The sequence below is a fragment of the Triturus cristatus genome, chromosome 7 (assembly GCF_964204655.1).
Source record: "Triturus cristatus chromosome 7, aTriCri1.1, whole genome shotgun sequence".
Taxonomy (NCBI): domain Eukaryota; kingdom Metazoa; phylum Chordata; class Amphibia; order Caudata; family Salamandridae; genus Triturus; species Triturus cristatus.
This window is the reverse complement of record NC_140590.1, coordinates 1831876219-1831898929: the sequence shown is the minus strand read 5'-3', so window position 1 is coordinate 1831898929 and position 22711 is coordinate 1831876219. Positions and strand designations below refer to the sequence as shown.

The 22711-nt window shown below is 46.6% G+C and overlaps 1 protein-coding gene across 1 annotated transcript in view; it reads right to left on the bottom strand.

Moving 5' to 3' along the window:
* Positions 1-12787, bottom strand: part of LOC146813328 (C-type lectin domain family 2 member L-like) — a 111468-nt gene extending 98681 nt beyond the window's left edge. The window contains exon 1 of the mRNA XM_085620142.1: positions 12510-12787. Within this exon, the coding sequence (XP_085476268.1) occupies positions 12510-12681 (172 nt within the window). The 5' untranslated portion in view covers positions 12682-12787. The remainder of the gene's footprint in view (positions 1-12509) is intronic.
* Between the last annotated feature and the right edge of the window lie 9924 nt (positions 12788-22711).

The window sequence follows — 22711 nt, the reverse complement described above, 5'->3', positions numbered from 1 at the left end:
ATTTTGTAAATTCATAAGTATATATATATATATACGGTGAAACATTGTGCAGTTTTGCCAAAATCTATATTGAGAACCAGTGGAAATGGAAGGGGCAATTACAATGTATCCTGGGATTTGAAGTCCTGAATCACGAGTAAAAACCGAATGAAACTATGCAACGAAAAAAACATGATATATTGAAGTGTATACCACTTGGGGGTTAAACTGTAACCTGAAAATAAGTATTTGTACTATTTTTCGCTGCTCTTCTGAATAACGGTGATAATTACAAACAATTAAGAAATTGGTAACAATTACTGCCCCTTTAAGAACTGGAAGTATTGACGGTTGTCCTTTCTCAATGTTATTTAAGTTACGTTATATTTGAAATCTAAACGAACCCACTGAGACCACAGCAAGCAGCATATGATTAAGAGTCGTGGGACTCGAAACGCGTCATGCCTGTTGTTCTTGGAATAAAGAATTTTATCTGGCACTGTTGGTGTGGCCTGTATCGCGTTTTTGAATAAGCACATTTTCTTTGGATATATATATATATATTATCTACTGGCGGTCGCCAGTAGATAGTTATAGTTAGGATCATATTTCCATAGGAAATCTCAAAATTCTATTTTGAATAACTTTGGCGCTGGTTGACGAATCCTCGCGAAATTTTCAAAACTAATGGGGCGCTCCGCTCAGCTCCTACCCTGAAAGTCTCGGGGTGATTCGTCAAGGGGGGGCCGAGAAAAAAGGGGGGTCCCAAAACGCGTTTTCCCCATGCATTTTTCCATAGGACCTTTAGTCGAAGGTTCAGCCCGAAGGGCTGAACAGAATTACTTGAAATTGGGCAGAGAGGTAGTCCTCAGGTCAGGGAAGTGCCTTTTTCAGGTCTTGTGTCAATCTGTTCAGTATTTCCTGAGAAAATAGCATTTAAAAGCATATAAATATTTATACGCGCGCACTGTGCGCGCACTGTGCGCGCACGGCGCTGTGCGCGAGCGAAATTCTGATTGGTTGATAGAGGTCAGTAAACATTCGAATCGGTCGAAAGCAGGAAGTGTTGGCCGCCATTTTGTCTGTCGCACTCAAAAGGGAAGGTGGAAAAAAGGTGGAAAAACGTGAAAAGGGGGCAGGGAAGAGAGTTCCTAACCCCCTAGCCTTTGTCAGGGGGTCACAGAAGGACCCCCAAGGGTGAAAACAACATTTTATATTTTTTTTTTTAAATCACGGGGTGCGCGTACGGTGCACGCAGCGCACCGTGCGCCCAAAGCTCGCGCACGGTGAAAAACCTTGAAAAAAATTTAAAAATTTTTATAAATACATAACTTAGCATTTAAAAAAACGTACAAATTCACTTAAAAAACCATAGGTTTCACACATGGTATAGTTAGGAATTAGCATTTAAAAAACCTTGCAAATTCACTTAAAAAACCATAGGTTTCACACATGTTCTAGTTAGCTGGACATTTCACTCGTAAAAAACCAATGAAATTCCCCTGTTATAGTTAGTTCAGATAACTATAACTCGCGCGACCGCCACTCGATCACAAGGATGATGTCATCAGTGATGTTATGAGTGATGCCACTGACCATGTCATGAGTGATGTAATATGTGACGTCATGAGCAGTGGAGTGCGGGCGCGCGAGTTATAGTTATCTGAACTAACTATAACGGGGGAATTTCATTGGTTTTTTACGAGTGAAATGTCCAGCTAACTATAACATGTGTGAATCCTATGGTTTTTTAAGTGAATATATATATAAACAAAACTAAAAGCTTTGTGATAAATAAATAGATGAACAATCAATACAATCATCTGGGACTATGTTCTTTCTGAATAAGGAGGTATTACCCGAATTATAATTCAATGTTAAGAAGAGGTTCTCTGTTATTGTCCCAGTGGTAATTTCTCATTATAAGTCCTCTAGGCAGTGCTGCAGCTGCTTCTCTGGTCTCATTGGTAAATCACACATTCTAAGTCCTCTAAACAGCGCTGCTACCTGCTTCTCTGGTCTTATCAGTAATACCACATTCTAAATCCTCTAGACAGTGCTGCAGCTGCTTCTCTGGTTCCAGTTGTAATTCCTCATTCTAAGTCCTCTAGACAGTGCTGCTAGCTGCTTCTCTGGTCCCGCTGGAAATTCCTCATTCTAAGTCCTCTAGATAGTACTGCTAGCTGCTTCTCTTGTCCTGTCAGTGATTCCTCATCCTAAGTCCTCTAGACAGTGCTGCAGATGCTTCTCTGATCTCATCGGTAATTCCTCACTCTAATTCCTCTAGTCAGTACTGCTAGCTGCTTCTCTGGTCCTGTTGGCAATTCTTCATTCTAAGTCCTCTAAACAGTGCTGCTACCTGCTTATCTGGTCTCATTGATAATTCCTTATTCTGAGTCCTCTAGACAGTGCTGCATCCGTGTCTGTTCCCAGTGTTAGTTCCTCATTCTTTGTACCCTAGGCAGTGCTGCTAGCTGCTTCTCTGGTACCATCATTAATTTCCCCATTCTAAGTCCTCTAGGCAGTGCTGCAGCTGTATCTCTGTCCCAGTGGTAATTCATCATTCTTAGGTCTCTAGACAGTGTTGCTAGCTGAGTTGCTGGTCCCGTTTGAAATTCCTGTATTTTAAGTCCTCTTAACAGTGCTGCTTGCTTATCTGGTCTTGTCAGTAATTCTTCTTTCTAAGTCCTCTAGGCAGTGCTGCTAGCTGCATCTCTGGGCCCTTCAGTAACTCCCTCATTCCAAGTCCTCTAGGCAGTGCTGCACTTGTGTCTCTGTTCCCAGTGGTAAGTCCTCATTCATAGTCCCTTATATAGTGCTGCAGCGGTGTCTCTGGTCCCTTCAGTAACTCCCCCATTCTAAGTTCTCTAGGCAGTGCTGCACTTGTGTCTCTGTTCCCAGTGGTAAGTCCTCATTCATAGTCCCTTATATAGTGCTGCAGCGGTGTCTCTGGTCCCTTCAGTAACTCCCTCATTCCAAGTCCTCTAGGCAGTGCTGTACTTGTGTCTCTGCTCCCAGTGGTAATTCCTCTTTCTTAGTACCCTAGGCACTGCTACTAGCTGCTTCTCTTTTACCATCATTAACTCTCCCATTCTAAGTCATATAGGCAATACTGCCGCTGTGTCTCCATCCAAGTGGTAATTCCTCATTCTTAAACCCCTAGACAGTGCTGCAGCTGCTTCTCTGGTCCCGTTATAGCTCCTTCTTTCAAAGTGCTCTAGGCAGTGCTGCAGCTTTGTCTATGTTCCCAGTGGTAATTCCCCATACAGAGTCCTCTAGGCAGTGCTGCAGCTATGTGTCTCTTCATACATCAACTACACTCCAAACCAACACACATAGGTAAAACACATTATCATTTACAACACCATTAGCTCTGACTCTCACAAATGTGAGACCTAGGCATTGCAAATTCTGTTTTTTAAACGTTGCTCCTCCGTTTATCGCGCGATCACTACCTTATCACTTGGCAAGGTTTACTTTCTCCCACCCCTCGCGTTTGTTTTTATTTATTTTCGAGGGCGGAAATGTGCTCTATGTTCCTCCCCTTATTTAAAATGTGATTTTGCATTAATTTAATAATTATTTTTAAGTTTCTGCTCCAAGATGGGCTTCTGTGATTTTGTAGGTTCGATGACGCATGTGCTGCATATGTCATGACACATGCGTACATATGCGTCAAAATATTTAGTGGTTCTCTTGGAACAGGTTTCCTTTCATAGGAAATGACAAGAATAATGGAAGTTATCTGGTGCCACATCCCTTGGCCTAGGGAGGTTTAACTAGAGCCCAGTGGCGTAGAGGACTCGCGCATGAGCTGGGAAGTGGGAACCTCTTCTGTGCAAGGGTTTCCAGCTTACTGTGTGGTGTGTCTCTTCATCTTGTGCGACCTGCACGCGTACGTGTGTGTATTAAAACATGCCAGTGTTAACAAGAATCTAGAAACCCAATAGGTCAGCCATAAAGCTTTACCAATGCTGTTTTCTTTGGATTCTGGTACTTCTGGTTATGCGTACCAATTATATATTATAGATTCAAGTAGAAAAAAACTCGACTGGTAAAGAAGCTTTGAAACTCGAGAGCCAGGGTGCTGTGAAGGCATGAGGCTGTATCTTAGCCACGGAGTAAGATTTAAGCCACACCTATTCGCTGTATGTAGCGTTGGGACATGCGAAGCAGCTGTAGGGATCAGCCCTGTCAAGCATCACGCATCAGACGTGACACTAACGCATTTCAGTGTGGTGATCCGCATCACCGCACTAAAATGGAAAGTCACGCATAAATGGGATAGTGCCTCCTCGGCTGTCAGGCCTAGCGCTGCTAATCATGCACCAATATTGAATGCAGACTGAACCTAAAGATAAAGTTAGCAGTGTGCTATGCGCCCTGCTTCTGGAAGGCTTCGGAAGTGGCTGAGCTGCAGTGCTACAATGTAACACTAGTATTTAACCACGTGGCTCCGCAATCCTGATTGATGACATCAGTAAGAGCGCTCCGTCCAATGTTGCCAGATTGGGGTATTTCCCGCACAATTGGGTGACATTTTTCCCAATTTCGGGAAAAACCCATACCCGGCGGGTGGCTACTTTTTGGGCGGAATTAAAGCCAGTGTGCGCAAAATACTGGCTTGGGCGGCGCCGACCGTGGCATGCGCCTATCACAGTGGCGCGTCTGTGCTGGCGAGTGCTAAAATGATTGGAGGAGGACCCGAGTTGTCCCTCCCCCCCAAACATACACGCTGACGCTGCACATCACGTATTTGTAAGTGCACACACACACCCACCACCTAACTTAGCAGTGGTGTGTTGCGGGCTGAATTGTGGGTTCCCAGTTCCGTCAATCTTGTAGCGCGAGAAAGCGCTACCAATGACGGCCCTGGGCATCATTCTTGGCAAGCCCCCGCGGCGCGCAGTGCTTTCAAAGGCATATGCGCACGCCGCTTTTTCTCTTTATCAGATTCGGCGGCGACGAGGAGTCAGACTGGAGTCGGATGCACGTGGTGTGTGTCCCTGCTGCTGCCGTCCACTGGTGGTCACCCAGGCCACAGGCGGCGGCGGGTGGTGCTCGCAGGCAGCTCTCTCTGAGCAGCGCAGGCTAGCCAGCCCAGTGAGCCCACCACCAGTTGACAGCACAGCCTGGAGTCACGCAGAACAGCAGCAGGGCGCCCGCAGTTGCTGAGTCCGGACTTCGACGCCCGCCCCGACCTCAGGTGAATGAGTCAGAGGCGCAACTAGAGCCAAATTTCAGGGGGGGGTGGTGTAAGAAAAAATTTCGAGGGGGGGTGCTGAGTCTTTAAGCAATAGACAGAGTGGAGATTGGGGCAGGGAATTCTTTCCGTCTCATCATTTTAGAAAAGTGCAGTTTCAATATTATATTCAATTAAGCCATGGTTGCTGCATTTTTATTTTATGAAACTAACCATTATTAACAAAGCAAATGGTTCTGGTTTGTTGTAGGTGTAACGTTACTTGTTGTGATATATATCTGGATGCAATGACAGAAGAGGCAAAATACCAGTCCGGTGACACACAATGCTAAGCACAGATTTTTAGCTTAGTTGTTTTAAGCAACACCATTAATTACATCAGACACGCCCCTTGGAGAGACCCCCAGTTTTTTCATCCAGTTTAAAGCCCTTTAAACACCATGTCACAATCACCTCATGGCCTGGCAGTGTGCATTATGCATAACTCATGACTTCCACTTTTTCAGATTGCCTATGTGCAGGTGCATAGTGAACCCTTCCCCACCCCACCCCTTGCTTTAGGAAGACAGCAAGGGCGAAATTCTTGATGGGCCTCTTCTGTCTGCAACTCTGAAGACAAAGGCTCAGCTCACAATTAAGAGGAAAAGTTGGGCGAGTGAGTAAGGGATGGCTGGATGGATTAGTGAAAGGGTGAATGGATGAATGGAAGGGTGAATAGATGGATAATGAGCGAAAGGATGGATGGATGAGTGAAAGGGTGGCTGATCGGTGAGTGAATGGGTGGATGGATGAGTGGATGGATGAGTGATAGGGTCAATGGATGGATTCATGAGTGGATGAGTTGAAGTATGGGTGGATCGAAGAAAGGAAGGATGGCTAAGTGAAAGGGTCAATGAAGAGAGAAAGGGAGGATGAATGGATGACTGAAAAGGGGACTGGGTGGTAGGATGAGTAACTGGGTGGATGGATGAGTAAGTGAAAGGATGGCTGGATGGGTGAGTGGATAAATGGCTCGATGGATGAGTAGATGGGTGGGTGGAAGAGTGGATGGATGTGTGTACGGATGGATAGGGTGAAATGGTGGATGAATGGATGAGTGAAAGTGTGGATGGAGGGATGGACGAGTGAAATGATGGATGGAAAGATACGTACGTTTTCAAATGGATGAATGTTGGGATATAGATGGACTTATACACTATTACGCGACCTCCTTTGATGTGTCTGTAAAACGTACCTTTTGTCCCGAAGTTTTGTCCTGAATTTTGACCTCCCGTCTTGAATTTTTGTCCTGAATTTTGACCCTTTGTCCTGAATTTTTACACTCACTGTCCTGAATTTGCACCCATGCCAGTTGGTCACCCTATTTGTAGGAAGCGATGAATATTGATAGATGCCAGGAAGTTGACGTAGGTAAAGAGAGTGTTTTAACACCCAAACCAAAACTGACCACATCGGTTGTTCGTAGGCCAGCCCAGCTTCGAAAACGGTCGTGCAGGGGCCACCCAACCTCGCACGCACCTGCTGGCAGCACCGCGTGCGTCTATTTACCACTGTCCTGGCATGGATCTGACACTCCGTGCTTCACCACGTTGCTGATGGCAAGGTGCGCACTGACGCATACGGTTTGCCGCTCAAACTGGAGCTGATTTCGGGGGGGGGGGGGGGTTGAATCTTTAAGTAATAGGCAGAGTGGAGCTGCAGGGGCTCTTAGAAGTCACAGTGTCGTTAAAGTTGTTTCTGATGACAATTTGTGCATAATTGGAGACTTGCTAATTTGGGCTGGTTTTTGGGCTGAAACTGGTCTGATTGGGCTTATTTTGGGCTTATATTTGAGCGGCTTTGGGCTTGGGACAGGTCTAAAAATCTGGCAACACTGGCTCCGTCGCGAGCGGGTGGTTGTGGGAGGGAGGCTTCACTTGTAATTGCAGAGCTGCTCGTGGTAAATAATATTGAAATAAAACAAATGAAAATGCAGATCCCCGCGAGCGGCCGGAGCAATCCCAAACCCACCGACCGTGGCGGCTGCTGGAACTCTCATCTTTTCTGAGAGTTACTGAAGTATGCCAAAGCAGATGACATTTGCGGCGGAAGTCGCTGCGGCCACGAGGCGCCCCATACTGGGTTACCTAAACTTCCACGTTCCAGCAATCCAAGGCCCGAAAGGTCGTCCCATGGGTGGTTTAACCATCTGGGCCAGACAGGATTTATTTAAAAGAGCTGTCATGATTGACACGGGTTCCCCTGATATCCAACTGGTGAGGCTATCTTATGGTCACACGGGTACATTGGATATCTATAATTTATATCTTCGTGGGACAAAAGGGAAAAAGTGACGGGAACTGGATACTTTGACTAGTCTCATCGAAACTAAATCTAGCAACAGGGATCTGATTGTTGTAGGTGACTTTAATGTTACATTTGAACCCCTGCTAGACTCAGAAATAGAATGGGGCCTTGACCCCGAAGAAGATCGTCTATGGGGAATACCAGCCCTTTCGCTTCCTCCTATCAAGAGGTGGTCTATGGCAGCAGTGCAGGTAAATGCACTTTGCTATGAGAAAGGCTTAAGGGCCCTGAATGGCAGGACCTCAGGGGATAAGATGGGTGCACCTACCTTTGATAATGGCCGCTCAACAAGCAGAATTGACTATGCTCTTTGCTGCTTGAGGTTGAGGCAGCAAATCTCCGATATGGTGGTTGAGCCAAGAATAGAGAGCGACCACAACCCCATCTGTGTTACCCATTGCTGGTGGGGGGATCGCAGTTTGGCGAGTGAAGTAACAATATTGGCTACCACTGGCTGCGTCCCTACTAACGATATGCGGAGAATTAAGTGGTCGCAGGTAATGACCAAGGCTACGATTATCGCTAGCATTGATATCGAGCTTTCCAAAACCACCGCGAGATTGGAGGATGTCCTGGGGGTCAAAGAAAATAATGTCCAAGTAACTAGTTAACATGAGTCCTTCTTCGAAGGACTACGTGTTTTTTTTTTTAAACCAATAAACAAGGGTAGCAAGCCTCCTTGTAAGCGTATGAGGTGGTACAACGGGGAGTGTAGACGAGCCAGAGGAAATTTGACACAAGCACTCTCTACTGGGAATAAGACATGCATACAACAAGCCAGACACTTCTACAAGAAGTGCCTCGCCCAAGCAAAAAAAAGATGGGACGAATTATATTGGCTTGACCTGAAGGAGGCTTGTCATGCCCGGGACACTAGAACGTTCTGGAACGTGATCAAGTGGAACAGAGGTGGCTTGCCCGAAAATCCTTCAAACCATGTCACCCAAGAGGAGTGGCTGGGGTACTTTAAACCCCAATATGCATGCAACCCTCTTTACAAATCTTTGGGGCAGACACCATATGTTTTTTACTCACGTGGTCCCTTTACCCCTAAGGATGTTTTAGTAGCTTTGGCTTGTGTAGCTGTTGGGCGGGAACCCGGTCTGGACGGGGTCCCATCCGACCTCTTCCTTAACAACAAGCCTTCCTGGAGCAAGTACTTTGCCCTAGTGGCTAATGCTGTGGCTGAAGGTGCCCCAGTGCCTAAATCTTGGGGGGGGGCTATCATTATCCCTATCTTCAAAAAGGGAGGTAAAACCCTCCCAGGAAACTATAGGCCCATCAGCCTAATCGACACGATTCAAAAGGTCATTGGGAGGATGGTACTGAATGAGCTATTGGCTTGGATCGAAGACAAACGGATACTCTCCAGTTTCCAAGCTGGTTTTCGTAAATTTACCAGCACTGTGGACCAGGTGTTCCGCTTTGTACAATTGCTCTGGAAGGTAGTCACATTAGGCAAAGGCAGTCTCTACATCGTTTTTGTGGACCTAAGAGCTGCCTTTGACCTTGTCCCTAGGGAGCAACTTTGGAGGGTACTTGAAAAACTTGGGCTTTCCCTGGAATTGTTGACCCTGATTAGGCGGCTCCACAAGCCTAATTTTGCAAAAATACAGTGGGGAGGCCCTGGGGATACAACCCCCGAGTTTCCGGTTGAGCGAGGTGTGCGCCAAGGCTGCGCCATGGCACCCACGCTCTTTTCCCTGTACATCAATGGAGTAGTCGACTGTATGCTCCGAGTCAACACCGACGCTCCTAAGCTGGCTGGAGTATCCACTCCAATATTGATGTTTGCCGACGATACTCTTATAGTATCTAAAACCCCGAGTGGCTTACAAAGGGCTCTCTCAGTCTTTGAAGACTTTTGCAAAAATCATGGTCTAGAGATCAATGTGACCAAGACTAAACTTATGACCTTCAACCCGCATCCAAGTTACAGAGTAGGAACACTCAGAATGAATGGCCAAATACTCGAGGAGGTTAAAAACTTTGTCTATTTGGGCATGCATGTGACACAGAATAACAAGTGGAATAGACACTTGGAAATGTCCAAATTGAAACTCACCCAGATTACGGGAACTTTGATCAGTGAGCATAAAAAATCCTACACTAAGCCTATTAAACCCGTGCTCCAAGTATATGAGGCAAAGGCCCTAGGCTCAGCGTTGTATGGGGCTGAGCTTTGGGGTTTCGACGTATTATCATCTCTGACACTCGTCGAAAATAAATTTTTTCGCTGCATAGTTGGTCTCCCACAGAGCACGCCTCTAGTACCTCTACGTTATGACCTAGGCCATTAAGGATCTAGCCAAACTCCGCCCGGTCTTATACTGGAGGAGATTATGGACCACCCCGGAGCTCCAGCCTTACGCAATGGGCATTATGGACATTGTGCAGGCTGATACGTTCCATAAGATCGGGTGGCTTAGGAACCTCCGGGAAATCTTGATAGACCTGGGCTTGGAGGGGCTTTGGAGCAACCCAGTCGCTGCTGGGTTTCCTGCTAAAAGGCTTTTGAAAACGCTTTATTGGGAGCGGGTAAACCACCGGGAGTGGAGTAACTCAACCTCCCCTACAATGACTAGCAGATTTTTAGAGGCAAAGGCGATCCCAACTTTCGAACCCTATTGGGACTTGATCACACTTCCCAGAGATAGGAAACTCTATTTCCAATTTAGAGCAGGTTCCCTTCCACTTAGGGCCCTAACTAGCAGGTGGTTTGGGGTTAGTGTAGGATCTTGTCCCGTCTGTGGTGCTAAAGAGGAATCAATTGCTCATTTCCTGTTTGTCTGCCCTACATATGCTAACCCTAGACGAATGTGGCTTTCCCCTCTGTGTAAACTATTGGCCACAAGGAGCTCTGCTGTAGCCCTAAGAGTTCTTAGTACAAGCACTTGCCCAGTCCATTCAATCGCCTTAGCTAAATATTTGGGTTGGGCATGGTCTCTAAGGCACAAGGCTCTCAGGGAAACTGCGAAAGCATTTTCGCAGGGCTCCACGGACTGACGGCACTGGATATAATCTCCAGATCCAAATTTAGTGTTATCATTTTCTTTTTTTTTTTTTTTCTTTTTTCTTCTATATTCCGCAGTGTATGTCATCCCTAGTCTATTGATATGTTTAATTCTCTTATTAAACCCCAAATTTTATGTATTTAATGAATGATTTTATGTATTTTAGAGGGAATGAGATTTGTAATAATTCTGTTTTATGTATATGTTTGTGTCTTGTATGAATTATTTTTAAATTCGAATAAAGACTATGAGGAGTAATTCCTTGAAATAGCGAATCGGCGCCCTTCAGATGTACACCAAAGAGCAGGGATGGCAGAGAGGGGCACTTGACTCACTGTAAGTATAAGGGCTCATGGGGCACCGGTTCATAACCGCAGCATCAAATGTAGTGCACAGGGTCGTGTCATTTAAACAACCCTAACCCAGAGTCCAAATTACTTATTTGGAGCATTGTTTGATAAAGATGGCAACAGGTTTGAGCACCGACGTTTTAACACATGACGTGACCAGTGTGCACAGCTGTTCCGTGCTCACCCGACTGCTTCATTTGACTTGACAGAGTTTAATTCAAGGCCTTCCAGACATCCCCACAGGTCACAAGGGCCTCCTCTTGGATCAGTGGTAGTATACCCACCTCCTTTTGCACATATACTGGCCTTGGTGAGGGCCACTAACCTCACGTCAGCCAGTATCTCACGCCTGCCAATGTGTCTGCCACATTCCAATGGCACCTGACAGTTTGCTTGCCTCCAGTATGTTTCCAGCACCAATGAAACTGTCAAGAAAACTCTGGTGACCAATGGGAGCCGCTGGGGATCGATCAAGGTTTGTCTAGAGGAAATTTAACACAGAAGGTTAATGAGCCTGCTGCAAAGCACGAGTATCATGCAGCTCACAGAATTGCATATGATGTAACTAGGTTATTTGGTTACTGCTGTTGTCGGAGAGATCCTTTTAATAGTTGCAATTTACAAATTAAAATCTCCCCCAATCTTTCATTATCCTAATGTTGCAAAACGGTTTCAGTAGGGTAGAAATCAATTGTTATTAGTAATGACAACCCCAAACCACGGTAGGACATTTACATGCTGAGTTTTTGCTTCTTCACATCAAGCACTCTTAAACTATACCCAGTATGAATGACGTATGACTCATTTCCTATACCTCTTTTGCAACATTTCATATACACTGCTTTTACACATGTATGATTTATTGTCTCCATGTTTGATGTACAGTTCTCCGACACCCTAAAATGGTACAAGTAGCTCTAAAAAGAAAAACAAAAAGCATGTGAGAGAGCGTGGTTAAGGAGACTTAAGGGTCACTGTTAATGGGTGGTACATCGCACTCGTCTTCATTGCTGGCGAGAGTGTCTTACTCATAGTTGTTGAAATGTCACTCATAATTAGACCGAAATTATGAAAATGTCACACATAGCAATCTGACACCTTGGCAGCTATTAGGGATGTTACAGCAGCTTAATGTACTCCTATATGTTGACAAGTCATTCACTGTCTTTGAGTGCTTGGATAGACACTGGAAGTCACGTAATGTCACTTCCGGCGATGGCTTCCAGTGTTCACACTAAAAGTAAAGCAGTCTATGATCTTCCCGTCCAGAGCGGGATTCGTCTCATCTAGGGGGCAAGTTAAAGTCGTGTGTAGTCCTTCTTACAATGTGCTTAAAAAACACAGCTCTTTGAGAAACTGATTCCTGCGCTGACATCCCTGGCTAGCGGCCCAGTGCCGGATTGTTACAGCTTCTCCCCACCAATAATTCCAGCACTGTGCATTCTCCTTAAACGCGATCCTACAAATCCCAGAATGCAAAGTATTAGGGCTAGCATCCCAGCAGAGCACGGGGAAGGCGCGCGCCCTATCAACAGCCTCCTTAGCTCCGCATTGTCACGTGCTGTCCCCGGGATGAAGACCCCCTTCCGAACTACGAGCTTCTCTGAAGGTACTTACGCTGCAGGCAGGGGTTTCTTGGCGCCGGGGCTTGGAGTGGCTCCTCAGGTGTACAGGGGCCCTTCTTTCCGGGATAGTTGGCAGCAGGCAGGCGCTGATATTCGTGGGTGAGACCCTCCTGGATGGACCGTGTTCCCGAGTCTCCCGGCATGTTTGCAGCGCTGCCCGGCATCAAGCGCCTAACAAGAAGCAAACTTGGAAAGAAAGAAGCGCTACGCCCCTAGCGCACGTCATACGCAGGCGACCGTCCTACTCCTACCTTGCAGCAGGTTGTGCTCTGACAATCACCTCTTGGCAACAGTAAGGGTTGGAGCCCATTTCTGGCATGTGACACGTGTCACTCTGTCATGTGGCATATGCCACAGCTGATGTGACATCTGCCACAGATTTTTGACATGGTCTGTCATGATAATCAGTTGATGATTTCCAAAGGACTAACTTTCAGTCTGCTAAAATAAAAAAAAATATTAAAAAAAAGAAAAACAATATAAAATAAGCATTGAAAATGCAATAGGCCTCGCCTTTTATTAAGTTAAAGCCATTTGCTTTGCTGATGGTATTATATAGCACAGCAAATGGCTTTAACTGGCCAGCGTCTTCCCAAGGACTGCCCCAGGCACGGTTCTTTACTGCTTTCACTAAGAGGATATTTACTTTTCAAACAAGCATTTACAATGCAATGGTCTCGGCATTGGTAAAGTTAGAGCTATTGGCATTGCTCATGACATTATTTTTGTTTATGTGTTTGTTCTTAAAACATTTAAAGAAACGGCATTGTCATGAGCAATGCCAATAGCTCTAACTTTAACAATGCCGAGACCGTTGCATTGTAAATGCGTGTTTTAATTTATAGATCGTCTGAACCTCTACTCAAGGACCTCGAGGCACTCCCGAACATCTCAACCTGAAAGAACTACGCCCCACCGAATTTGCGGAGCTTCTTTCATCATGTGCATATTGGTATATGTAGGTTTTTTGCACGTTTAAAATGCTTATTTGAACATAATTGAGTAACCAATAAGACTCCAATTCCCGTCAACCTGCGCGAAAGTCATTACCTTCCCTTACTTTGACATGCCTCCCTCGTATAGGACGTCGGGGGATGTAGTTTTATGTTGTCTAGGGTATTATGAACACCAACGACCACGGGCTGCATACTGATCATATAGCATCAGTAAGTCAAGGAACCGCGTGAAAAGAATATGGGAGAATCTTTAAGAACTGTTTTACGATCGACAAGTATGGGAAAAAGAGACATGTTCATTTGTAGTACATGCTCTTCTGATAAAACTGTGTAAATCGAAATAACATTTATTTTTTAAACTGCATATGCTTTAAAACCAAAGGCGTAATGATATGTCAATAAAGTAGAAGACATAATAACCCTTTACAAAGCAGATGTGTTTTGGTGATTAAGTAAAATGATAGTGATTAGCTATTGATGAAAGTATTTGGGAGAGATGCGTCTGTCGAACATAAACTCAGCAGTAGTCCTACATTTATCTGTCCTCATCATGGTCTCTGCAATTCCCGATAAGACAAGCTCCAACCCCTTGTTCTACTTCATGTTCTTGCCCTGATCAGTCTCCGAGTGGCACCTTTACCTCTCTTTTCAATGCATGCCACGCTAGTATTTCCTTCCATGCACTCCACTGTCCATTTACATGTATCATTTAGGTACCAAGAGACAATTCTATTTGTGGTGTACACTATTTATTTGCAATATTATATTGGTTACTCTCCATCCTCCTAACTCCGCTGATCCTTCCATGGCCTGACAATTACTGAGCCACTCTTCTCATCTAGGTTCTCCTTCGTGGTCCCTACCCGTCATTTCTAATGTCCGTCACTTTCCCATTCTTTCCTCAGTCTCTGACCAACCTGACTCTCCCGATCACTAAGTGCTATGGTCCTTCGTAAGTGCCATGTCCCATCATTTGCCCATCTCACGTAACGTGGTTCCTCGTTCACCCTCTGGCCTTCAATATTTTCTTCACCATTCACAGCCCCTGCAGCACGTTTGCCCCTCTCTCGTTGTTTGTTCCGTCAGTATTCAGACGCCACCCTTATAGGTCTTGCCCTAGTCACTCTCCTCCACAAATCGGCGCTCCAGTTTCTTCCTATCATCACTGTTACTTTGTTGCTCTCTCTCTGGTCCAAGTCATGCTCCTTATCAGTCACTGTCTCTTTCCCAGATACCTGCCTTCCCGTTTGTCAGACACTCCACTTGCACCCATATTGCTCTCTGCCCTTTCCAAGTAACTCTCGCACTCCTCCCCATGACCCTCTCTCACACTGTTCTCTTCATATTCACTGTCCTAAGTAATCCCGCCACTCTCTGCCCGACTCAGTGCATCTCTGGTCCATTACTACTCTCCTCATAAGCTTCCTCGCCCCATCTTTGTAGCTGTACACACACCCTGACACCAGCTCTCCATCGTCCCACCTGGTCCATGCCTATGTTCTGAACAGCCCTCACTTCTACCTCAGCTTTCCTCCCCACTACCTGTCCTCTCCCAGCCACTCCGACCAGCCCCTCTCCTCTTACAGCCATCCCCACTACCTTCCTCCTCTACCCCAGAGGAGAACCATTAGCCTTCCCCATACATACCCTGTACCTTTGCACCTTCCAAGCTCTAGATTCCTTCCGTACTCTGCCCTAACCTTCCAACATCCTCCCAAGGCGGGTGTCGTCCCTTCTTCACCTGCTGTAGCGAGCTCTGGGGACCGTTCTCCTGGCCGTGCCTCCCTGCTTTCAGCGCTGCCCGGGCCTCCGCGGCTCCTCCATCGCCTCAACTCCCACTGTACCCCCCGCACTCTGTACCGACAACAACATTCAGTGACGTCACTCCCCATCACGTGACTGACCCAGCGATGCCTCCGCTTTCTCTGAAAATGGTGCGTGGCCATGGGCGAGAAACTCGTGAGGAGGGGAGGGGGAGAGAGCACGCACAAGCCATTTGGAAAAGAGAAGGAACCAGCATTTGCAATGTAATCGGTCCGATTGCATTGCAAATGCTTAAGTTTAGAACTGAGCGCGGCGCCGCTTCACAGACACCTTGCTCGGTTTCTTTATATTTCTTAACTTTCACACTGAGCTCGGTGACCGTGAAGCAGGCACTGCGCTCAGTGCTAAAGTTAAGAAATTTATAAATAATCCGAGCGCGGTGTCAGTGAAACACCGCCGCGCTCAATTTAAAGTTAACCAGCTGGAATGACCAAACAAGCAGCGTCCCACCAGCGCTATAAGACAAGCAGCGTCACAAAGGGGCATGCGCGTGCATCGGTACCTGAGGGCGAGCTCGGCAGGTTCCGTCCCTCGGGGCTCACGGCCTGGACGAAGAAGTACCTGACGGGCATGACGATGTCCCCACACCAGGCTCCTCTGCGGGCTGACGGGCTCCGAGGCGGAGAGGGCGGCCAGGGACGGAAGCAGCGAGGAGAGGGGATGCCTGTTTTAAGAAAAAAATTAAAACCTAAAGAAATCAGTCCCAGCGCCGCCACCTTTCTCCGAGGCGAAGCAGAAATGCCTCGGAGAAACGCAGTGTCGTTTTTGGATTCGGGGGCGTGTTTTGCTGTTATCTCCTCCAGCCATTGGCTGGAGGAGATAATTAGACTTTCTGCAAAAAACACGCCCCCCGATCCGAAAAGGACGGGGCCTGATCGGAGTGACGGGACCTCTTCTCCAATGGCTGGCCAGCATTGAAGAGGCCAGCCAATGGAGAACAGGGGAGAAGAGGGGCGGGTTCAAGCCCCTCTTCTCCAAGTCATTAAATCTCGGATCGAGACTGCGCAAGCGCAGCCTTCGAGCCGAGACCTAAAAATTGCCTCACTGTATACGTCCGGAGTCAGAGAAAGTGGAAGGTAATTTCAGTCCTGGAATTACTGGATGCATTCCCAGTAGGTTAGTCCTGAGATAGTTATTATTTTCAGGCCTCTTAGTGATCTCTAACGTGTGTGTCTTTGTCATGTGGTGGGATGATAAAACGTTGTTGCATTTGCGACTGTCACTCAGAGGATTTCCCGAGACCTAGTTTCAGCATGTTTTATTAAAAGGCTAAAAGTGCTGTCAGACTGAAAAGGTTAATAAACAAATGTGCTTTTTGTGCGAACCATTCTTAGGACAGGATCCGTTGCTGGAACAATAGTTTCAAACTAGTCACAGACAGCAATAACATATACGTACGAATCCATAACAAACTTCTAGTTACAAACTTCAAGTCTTTAAAATACTAGAACGATGCCACGTAAAGATCCTTAGTAGAGTCCTCGTAAACAAAGGCAGTAAGTATAGTTTAAATACTAAAGCCCAACACCAAAAATAACACTGTCGTAAATCATGATTCACCTCAAGGCATAAACAGGACAAAATAAGAGAGAACCAATAACCTAACAGAAATGGAGTGGTAAGAGTAATTGCACAATGCCAGTGTAGGCACTAGATGCCCAATTTGGCTCCCACCCCCTCCTACTTCCCTGCTGTCCAAGGTTGCCATACAAAGAGTTACCATAGAGCCCACAAAACAGCACACCAAGGTGTTCACACACTGAGGTTCTAACACAGTTAGCACTGGTGCAGGTGACCATGCACCCGCGGACAGAGGAGTGATGGGCACATATGGGCTGGAGTGAGGAGGGGGGTCGCGTCCCTTCAAAATAATAGCGAGAGGTGCATCACTCACAACAGGAAGCTCATGGCGGCAGTCGGGTCTCCTTTCTTCGTCGCTTAACTGCACACCGAATGAAACAAACTCAGAACGGGTAAAGGCGGGGGAGCCTGGAGCACGGCAACGACTTCCGGAGCCAAAGACAACACAACCTCCCCGCCAACAGCAGCGGAAACCGGGGCGAGAAACAGAACAAGAGATGATAAAGAGAGGGGGTGAGAATTTCAATGGGAGATAAGATTAGACATGTAGAGAGAAGTAGGGGAGGGGAGAAAGAGAGAGGGGCTGCGTGAGAAATAGGGGTACAAACCATGAGAAAGGGAAGCTAAGAAAGACATGAACAAATGGGGAAAGAAGCCATCCCAGTTGGACTGGCTCGCGAGCCGTCCCAGTTGGACTGACTCGCATGACTGGTTTCTTATCTTTATGGGGCCATGTGTTTGGCCCCATAAAGATAAGAAAACCTTTTACGCCAGCAGTAAGTCAGGGTAGCCAGTCCAACTGGGACGGCTCTAAAAGCGAAAAGTATGTCACGAGACGTTCCTTTCCAATGGCTGGCCACCGTTTAGCATAAACGGTGATGCCAGCCAATGGAAAGAAGGGGTGGGGCTTAAAGCCCACTAAAGAAATCTAACCAAAACATGAAATCTCGCCAGCAAGACTGCGCATGTCTGCAGTCTTACGCCAGGCGAGACCTAAAAAGAATTTCCCCAGGTGGGATTTGAACCCTTGTCAAAAAGCATTCATTGCCCCTGTTAGCTACCACTAGACCATCCATTCTGTGTTGATTTTGTTTGCCCAAATCCTTTGAGTCATGGAAAAAGGGGGATGTCCTTCTTCTGTTTCCATGCAGATTTTCCTTTTACATGCCACAAATCTACACTTGATTTTCGTTATTTATAAACAAAGCGCCCTTCCTTCCTCTCACTCTGGCACTTGGCCCATGCATTTAGTTTTCTTACACAACCATTCCCAAAGTCTCATTCCACAAATTAAGAGAGTTTTTTTCATAGCAAACCTTGTCCCCCTTCCACGTGCCACAGTATGTCACAAATGTCTGACATGAAAAAGGCCACAAATCGCCCAGACACTGCTAGGGGTGATTTACAAAAGGGGATCTTTCATTTGGGTAAAATAGAAAAGAATATAAAAATCGATTTTCCCCAGCTGGGGTTTGAACCCTTGTCAAAAAGCATTCATTGCCCCTGTTACCTACCACTGTACCATTTGTTCTGCACAGAGTCCCCCCCCCCCCCCCCCCAAAGCCTTTGTGTCTTGGAAAAAAGGTGATGTCCTTCTTCTGTTTCCATGCTGTTTTTCCTTTTACATTCCACAAATCTACACTTAATTTTCGTTATTTTTAAACAAAGGGCCCTTCCTTCCTCTCACTCTGGCACATGGCCCATGCATTTAGTTTTCTTACACAACCATTCCCAAAGTCTCATTCCACAAATTAAGGGATTTTTTTCATAGCAAACCTTGCCCCCCTTCCACGTGCCACAGCATGTCACAAATGTCTGACATGCACTGGCTTGACTAAAAATGCCACAAATCTCCCAGACACTGCTAGGGGTGATTTACAAAAGGGCATCTTTCATTTGGGTAAAATAGAAAAGAATATAAAAATGGATTTTCCCCTGCTGGGGTTTGAACCCTTGTCAAAAAAGCATTCATAGCCGCTGTTATCTACCACTGTACCATCTGTTCTACATAGAGTTTATTTGCCCAAAGCCTTTGTGTCTTGGAAAAAGGGTGATGTCCTTTTTCTGTTTCCATGCCATTTTTCCTTTTACATGCCACAAATCTACACTTGATTTTCGTTATTTATAAACAAAGAGCCCGTCCTTTCTCTCACTTGGCCCATGCATTTAGTTTTCTTACACAACCATTCCCAAAGTCTCATTCCACAAATTAAGGGATTTTTTTCATAGGAAACCTTGATTTTCGTTATTTATAAACAAAGATCCCTTCCTTCCTCTCAATCTGGCACTTGGCCCATGCATTTAGTTTTCTTACACAACCATTCCCAAAGTCTCATTCCACAAATTAAGGGATTCTTTTCATAGCACACCTTGCCCCCCTTCCACGTGCCACAGCATGTCACAAATGTCTGACATGCACTGGCTTGACTAAAAAGGCCACAAATCTCCCAGACACTGCTAGGGGTGATTTACAAAAGGGTATCTTCGATTTGGGTAAAATAGAAAATAATATAAACGATTTTCCCCAGCTGGGGTTTGAACCCTTGTCATAAAACAATCATAGTCCCTGTTACCTACCACTGTCCCCTCTGCTCTGTACAGATTGTTAGTGCTGAAAGCCTTTGTGTCATGTAAAAAGGGTGAGTACTTCTTCTGTTTCTATGCTGCTTTTCTTTTTACATGCCACAAATCTACACTTGATTTTCTGTATTTTATAAACAAAGAGCCCTTCCTTTCTCTCACTCTGGCACTTGGCCCATGCATTTATTCTTCTTACACAACCATTCCCAAAGTCTCATTCCACAAATTAAGGGATTTCTTTCATAGCAAACCTTGCACCCCTTCCACATGCCACAGCATGTCACAGATGTCTGGCATGCACTGCTTGACGAAAGAGACCACAAATCTCCCAGACACTGCTAGGCGATGATTTACAAAGTGACAGCTTTTTTTTTATACGTTTATTTATTATTTTCATATTGCTTACAACATTGCATGGTCATTCACTGTGATCATGGAAATCTAGTAAGGATAAAGACAAGTATAATTTGCAAAACAAGTGTACTCAAGCACGCAACGCACCGATGTCTCAGGGTAGCATATATATCATAAATTGTGATATCAACATCTGACCAACCCAGACCAGCGGGCTCTCCCTCACTGTCTGGCCTGCACTTTCCTTGACATAATAAACACAACAATTAAGCAGTTGGGAACATGAATTACCCCACCCCAGTGGGGACTATCCCAGCAGGCTGTTGTGAAATAGGGGTGGCACTAATCGCCAGTAAGCAGTTTTTAAGAGGCTCCCAAATGTCATTTTGCCTGGATGCAGAGGGTTGGGTTGTAGCATGAAGGTCACAATTAGTATTACAGTATGTGAGGCAATTGAGACAATAGTCAGATATTGCATCAGGCAGTGATTCAGTCTCACGAAGAAGGCTGGTTGTTCCGCATTGGGGCGTATATGGTAATTATACTTATTTCTCTGTCCTCTAATCACCCTTCTATGGCTACAAAGCGGCCCTCTGGGTCTATCAGTGAGTCCGTCAATTGGAATGGGACCCTTGCTTGGATCCATATCCAAGTAGGTAATATAAAAGAGCTGGCCCCACCACTGCCTCTGTAAGGCTTGTCCCTCTTTCTGTGTTAAGTGTGTCTCTTGTAATAGGGATATCTGGGCTCCCCGCCTTCTAATGTATAAGAGGACTTTATGGTTTTTCGTCATTGTGTGCATACCTCTAACATTCCAAGTCATGCATTTGTACTTTTGTGCATCAGCCATTGGATGATGTTACGATTCTTGGCCAGCCAGCCACCCTCCCCATGCACCATCATCTGCCTCCTCTCTCCACTCGATCCCATATAGCACTTTTGCTGCAACTCAAGGTGTCCACCCCATATTAACTTTAAACATTTCCCCCAAATCCCACTCCCCAGGATAAGCAGGAAAACACCCCCCATCCAAACTAAGGTTATAAGTCCGCAAGTGACTGCTTGCAGTTCTATCAGTCAATTGCAAAGGGTGAAGGCTGCTCGTCCGCCGCTCTCCCAGTCTCTGCAGCCGCCCTTCAGTTCAGTGGTCCCAAAGGAACCCCAGAGCGCTCCCCCTCCATCAACCCCAGTACCTCATTGTTGGGTCATATGCATCCAGTGTTATTCCAGACCTGCTCATAGTGGGTCTCAGCCTTCTTCATCTAGGTGATATCGTCCGCCGTCTGCGGAATTATATCTGAGAGTGCCACACTCTGTGCCTCTGAGTCACTGGACCCTTGCTCTGAACCAGAATCTGCTGCAGTCGCGCTGCTCCTAGGGGGTGCTGGGCTGCTCCCTGTACCACTGATCAACGCCACCACGTGGATCGCGTTTCGGCAAGCTGTGCCTCTTCTTGCATGAGGGCTAGAGTCTCTCTCAAGGCTCGCCGGCCTCGGGTGCTCTTCTCTCTTCTTCTTCTCCTCTCCGGATCCCATAGCGGTGCCATCCCTTCGTGTTCTCCAGCCAGTCTGATGTCTCCTGCGAGGTCTTGAAGAACTCCGTGCCATTCTCCGTGGTTACTCCTAATGTGGCCCGGCATTGCATTACATATTTGTAGTTCAGTTGCCGCAACCTCTGTTTCACGTCCCGGTAGGAGCCTCTCTGTCTTTGTACCTCCCGGTAAAAATCTGGGAAGATTCACACCATTGCATTACCCACCGCTTTATCCCCTTTGAGGCGTGCCTGGGCAAGGATGTGGTCCCTGTCCCTGTAATGGAGGAGCTGCGCTATCACCACCCGCGGTGGCGCTCCTGGTACAGGTGGTTTCGCAGGGACTCGATGCGCCCTCTCCAGGGCGAAGAAGCTCGATATGCTGTCTGGCGCTACTCCCTCTCGCAGCCATCTTTCCCATTAGGCTATCATGTTGCGGCCTTCTATATTTTCCGGTAGACCTATATTTCTAAGGTTGCTTCCTCGCGATGTATATTCTGAGTCTTAGGCTCTGAATTTCAATGTGCAAGCGCCGCTAATCGTTGCTTCATTATGACTATGTCCGGCAGAGTCTCAGATAATTGGCCCTCGTTTGTCTTAACGCGGTCTGCCAACGTTTTGTGATCGTCTCTGAGCAGGCCCAAATCTAGACCCAGCAAGTCGATTTTGGTTTCGAGGAGGTGATGGCCTGTAGAATGTCCTGCAGCGTAGGATCTCCAGAGTGCTCCGCCTGTGGTTGGGTCTTCCCCCTCTCCTCCATCGATTTTTCGGTTGGGACCTCTTATCTGTCCTTTTTTTGGGGAATCTTCCCCATCGTGTCCTCTTGATCTGTGGCGCTTCTGGTGCAGCGTGTGCTCATAGGACACTCGAGGTAGTCCTCGTTGCACGTGGGTTCTCTTCTTCGGGTGAGCGCTCCAAGTTCGGTTATGTAGTCCGACTCGCACTTAGGCTAGTCGCATCTGTTTCTGCCTAATGTTCCCGCCACTCTTCACCAGGCCTTTCCAGTGCACTTTATAGTCTCAGTGTGGGCCTGAGTCCACTCTCCTCAATGTCTGCCAAGGGTCTCCGGATTACGCCGTGTTCTGGCCTTATGCACCATTATGCACTGTTCAGGTTATTGCTTGCTCCACCTCAAGCTCTCAGGCCGCACTCTAGTTAGCTTGCCCGCTTCACTTGCTTCACCCTTCTTCCCCACCTGCGGGGCTCTGCATTCTACCGGTGTGATCCCTGAGGTCGCGTGCCCTGGGGGCTCTCTCCCCTGTTTTGCATATTTAGTCCCTGGCATAGGCAAGCCCTAGGCCCGCTCACCGACCCCATCAATGCCGCTAGGCCTTCTCCGCTATGGTAGGCCTCCTTGTTGGTGTGGCTG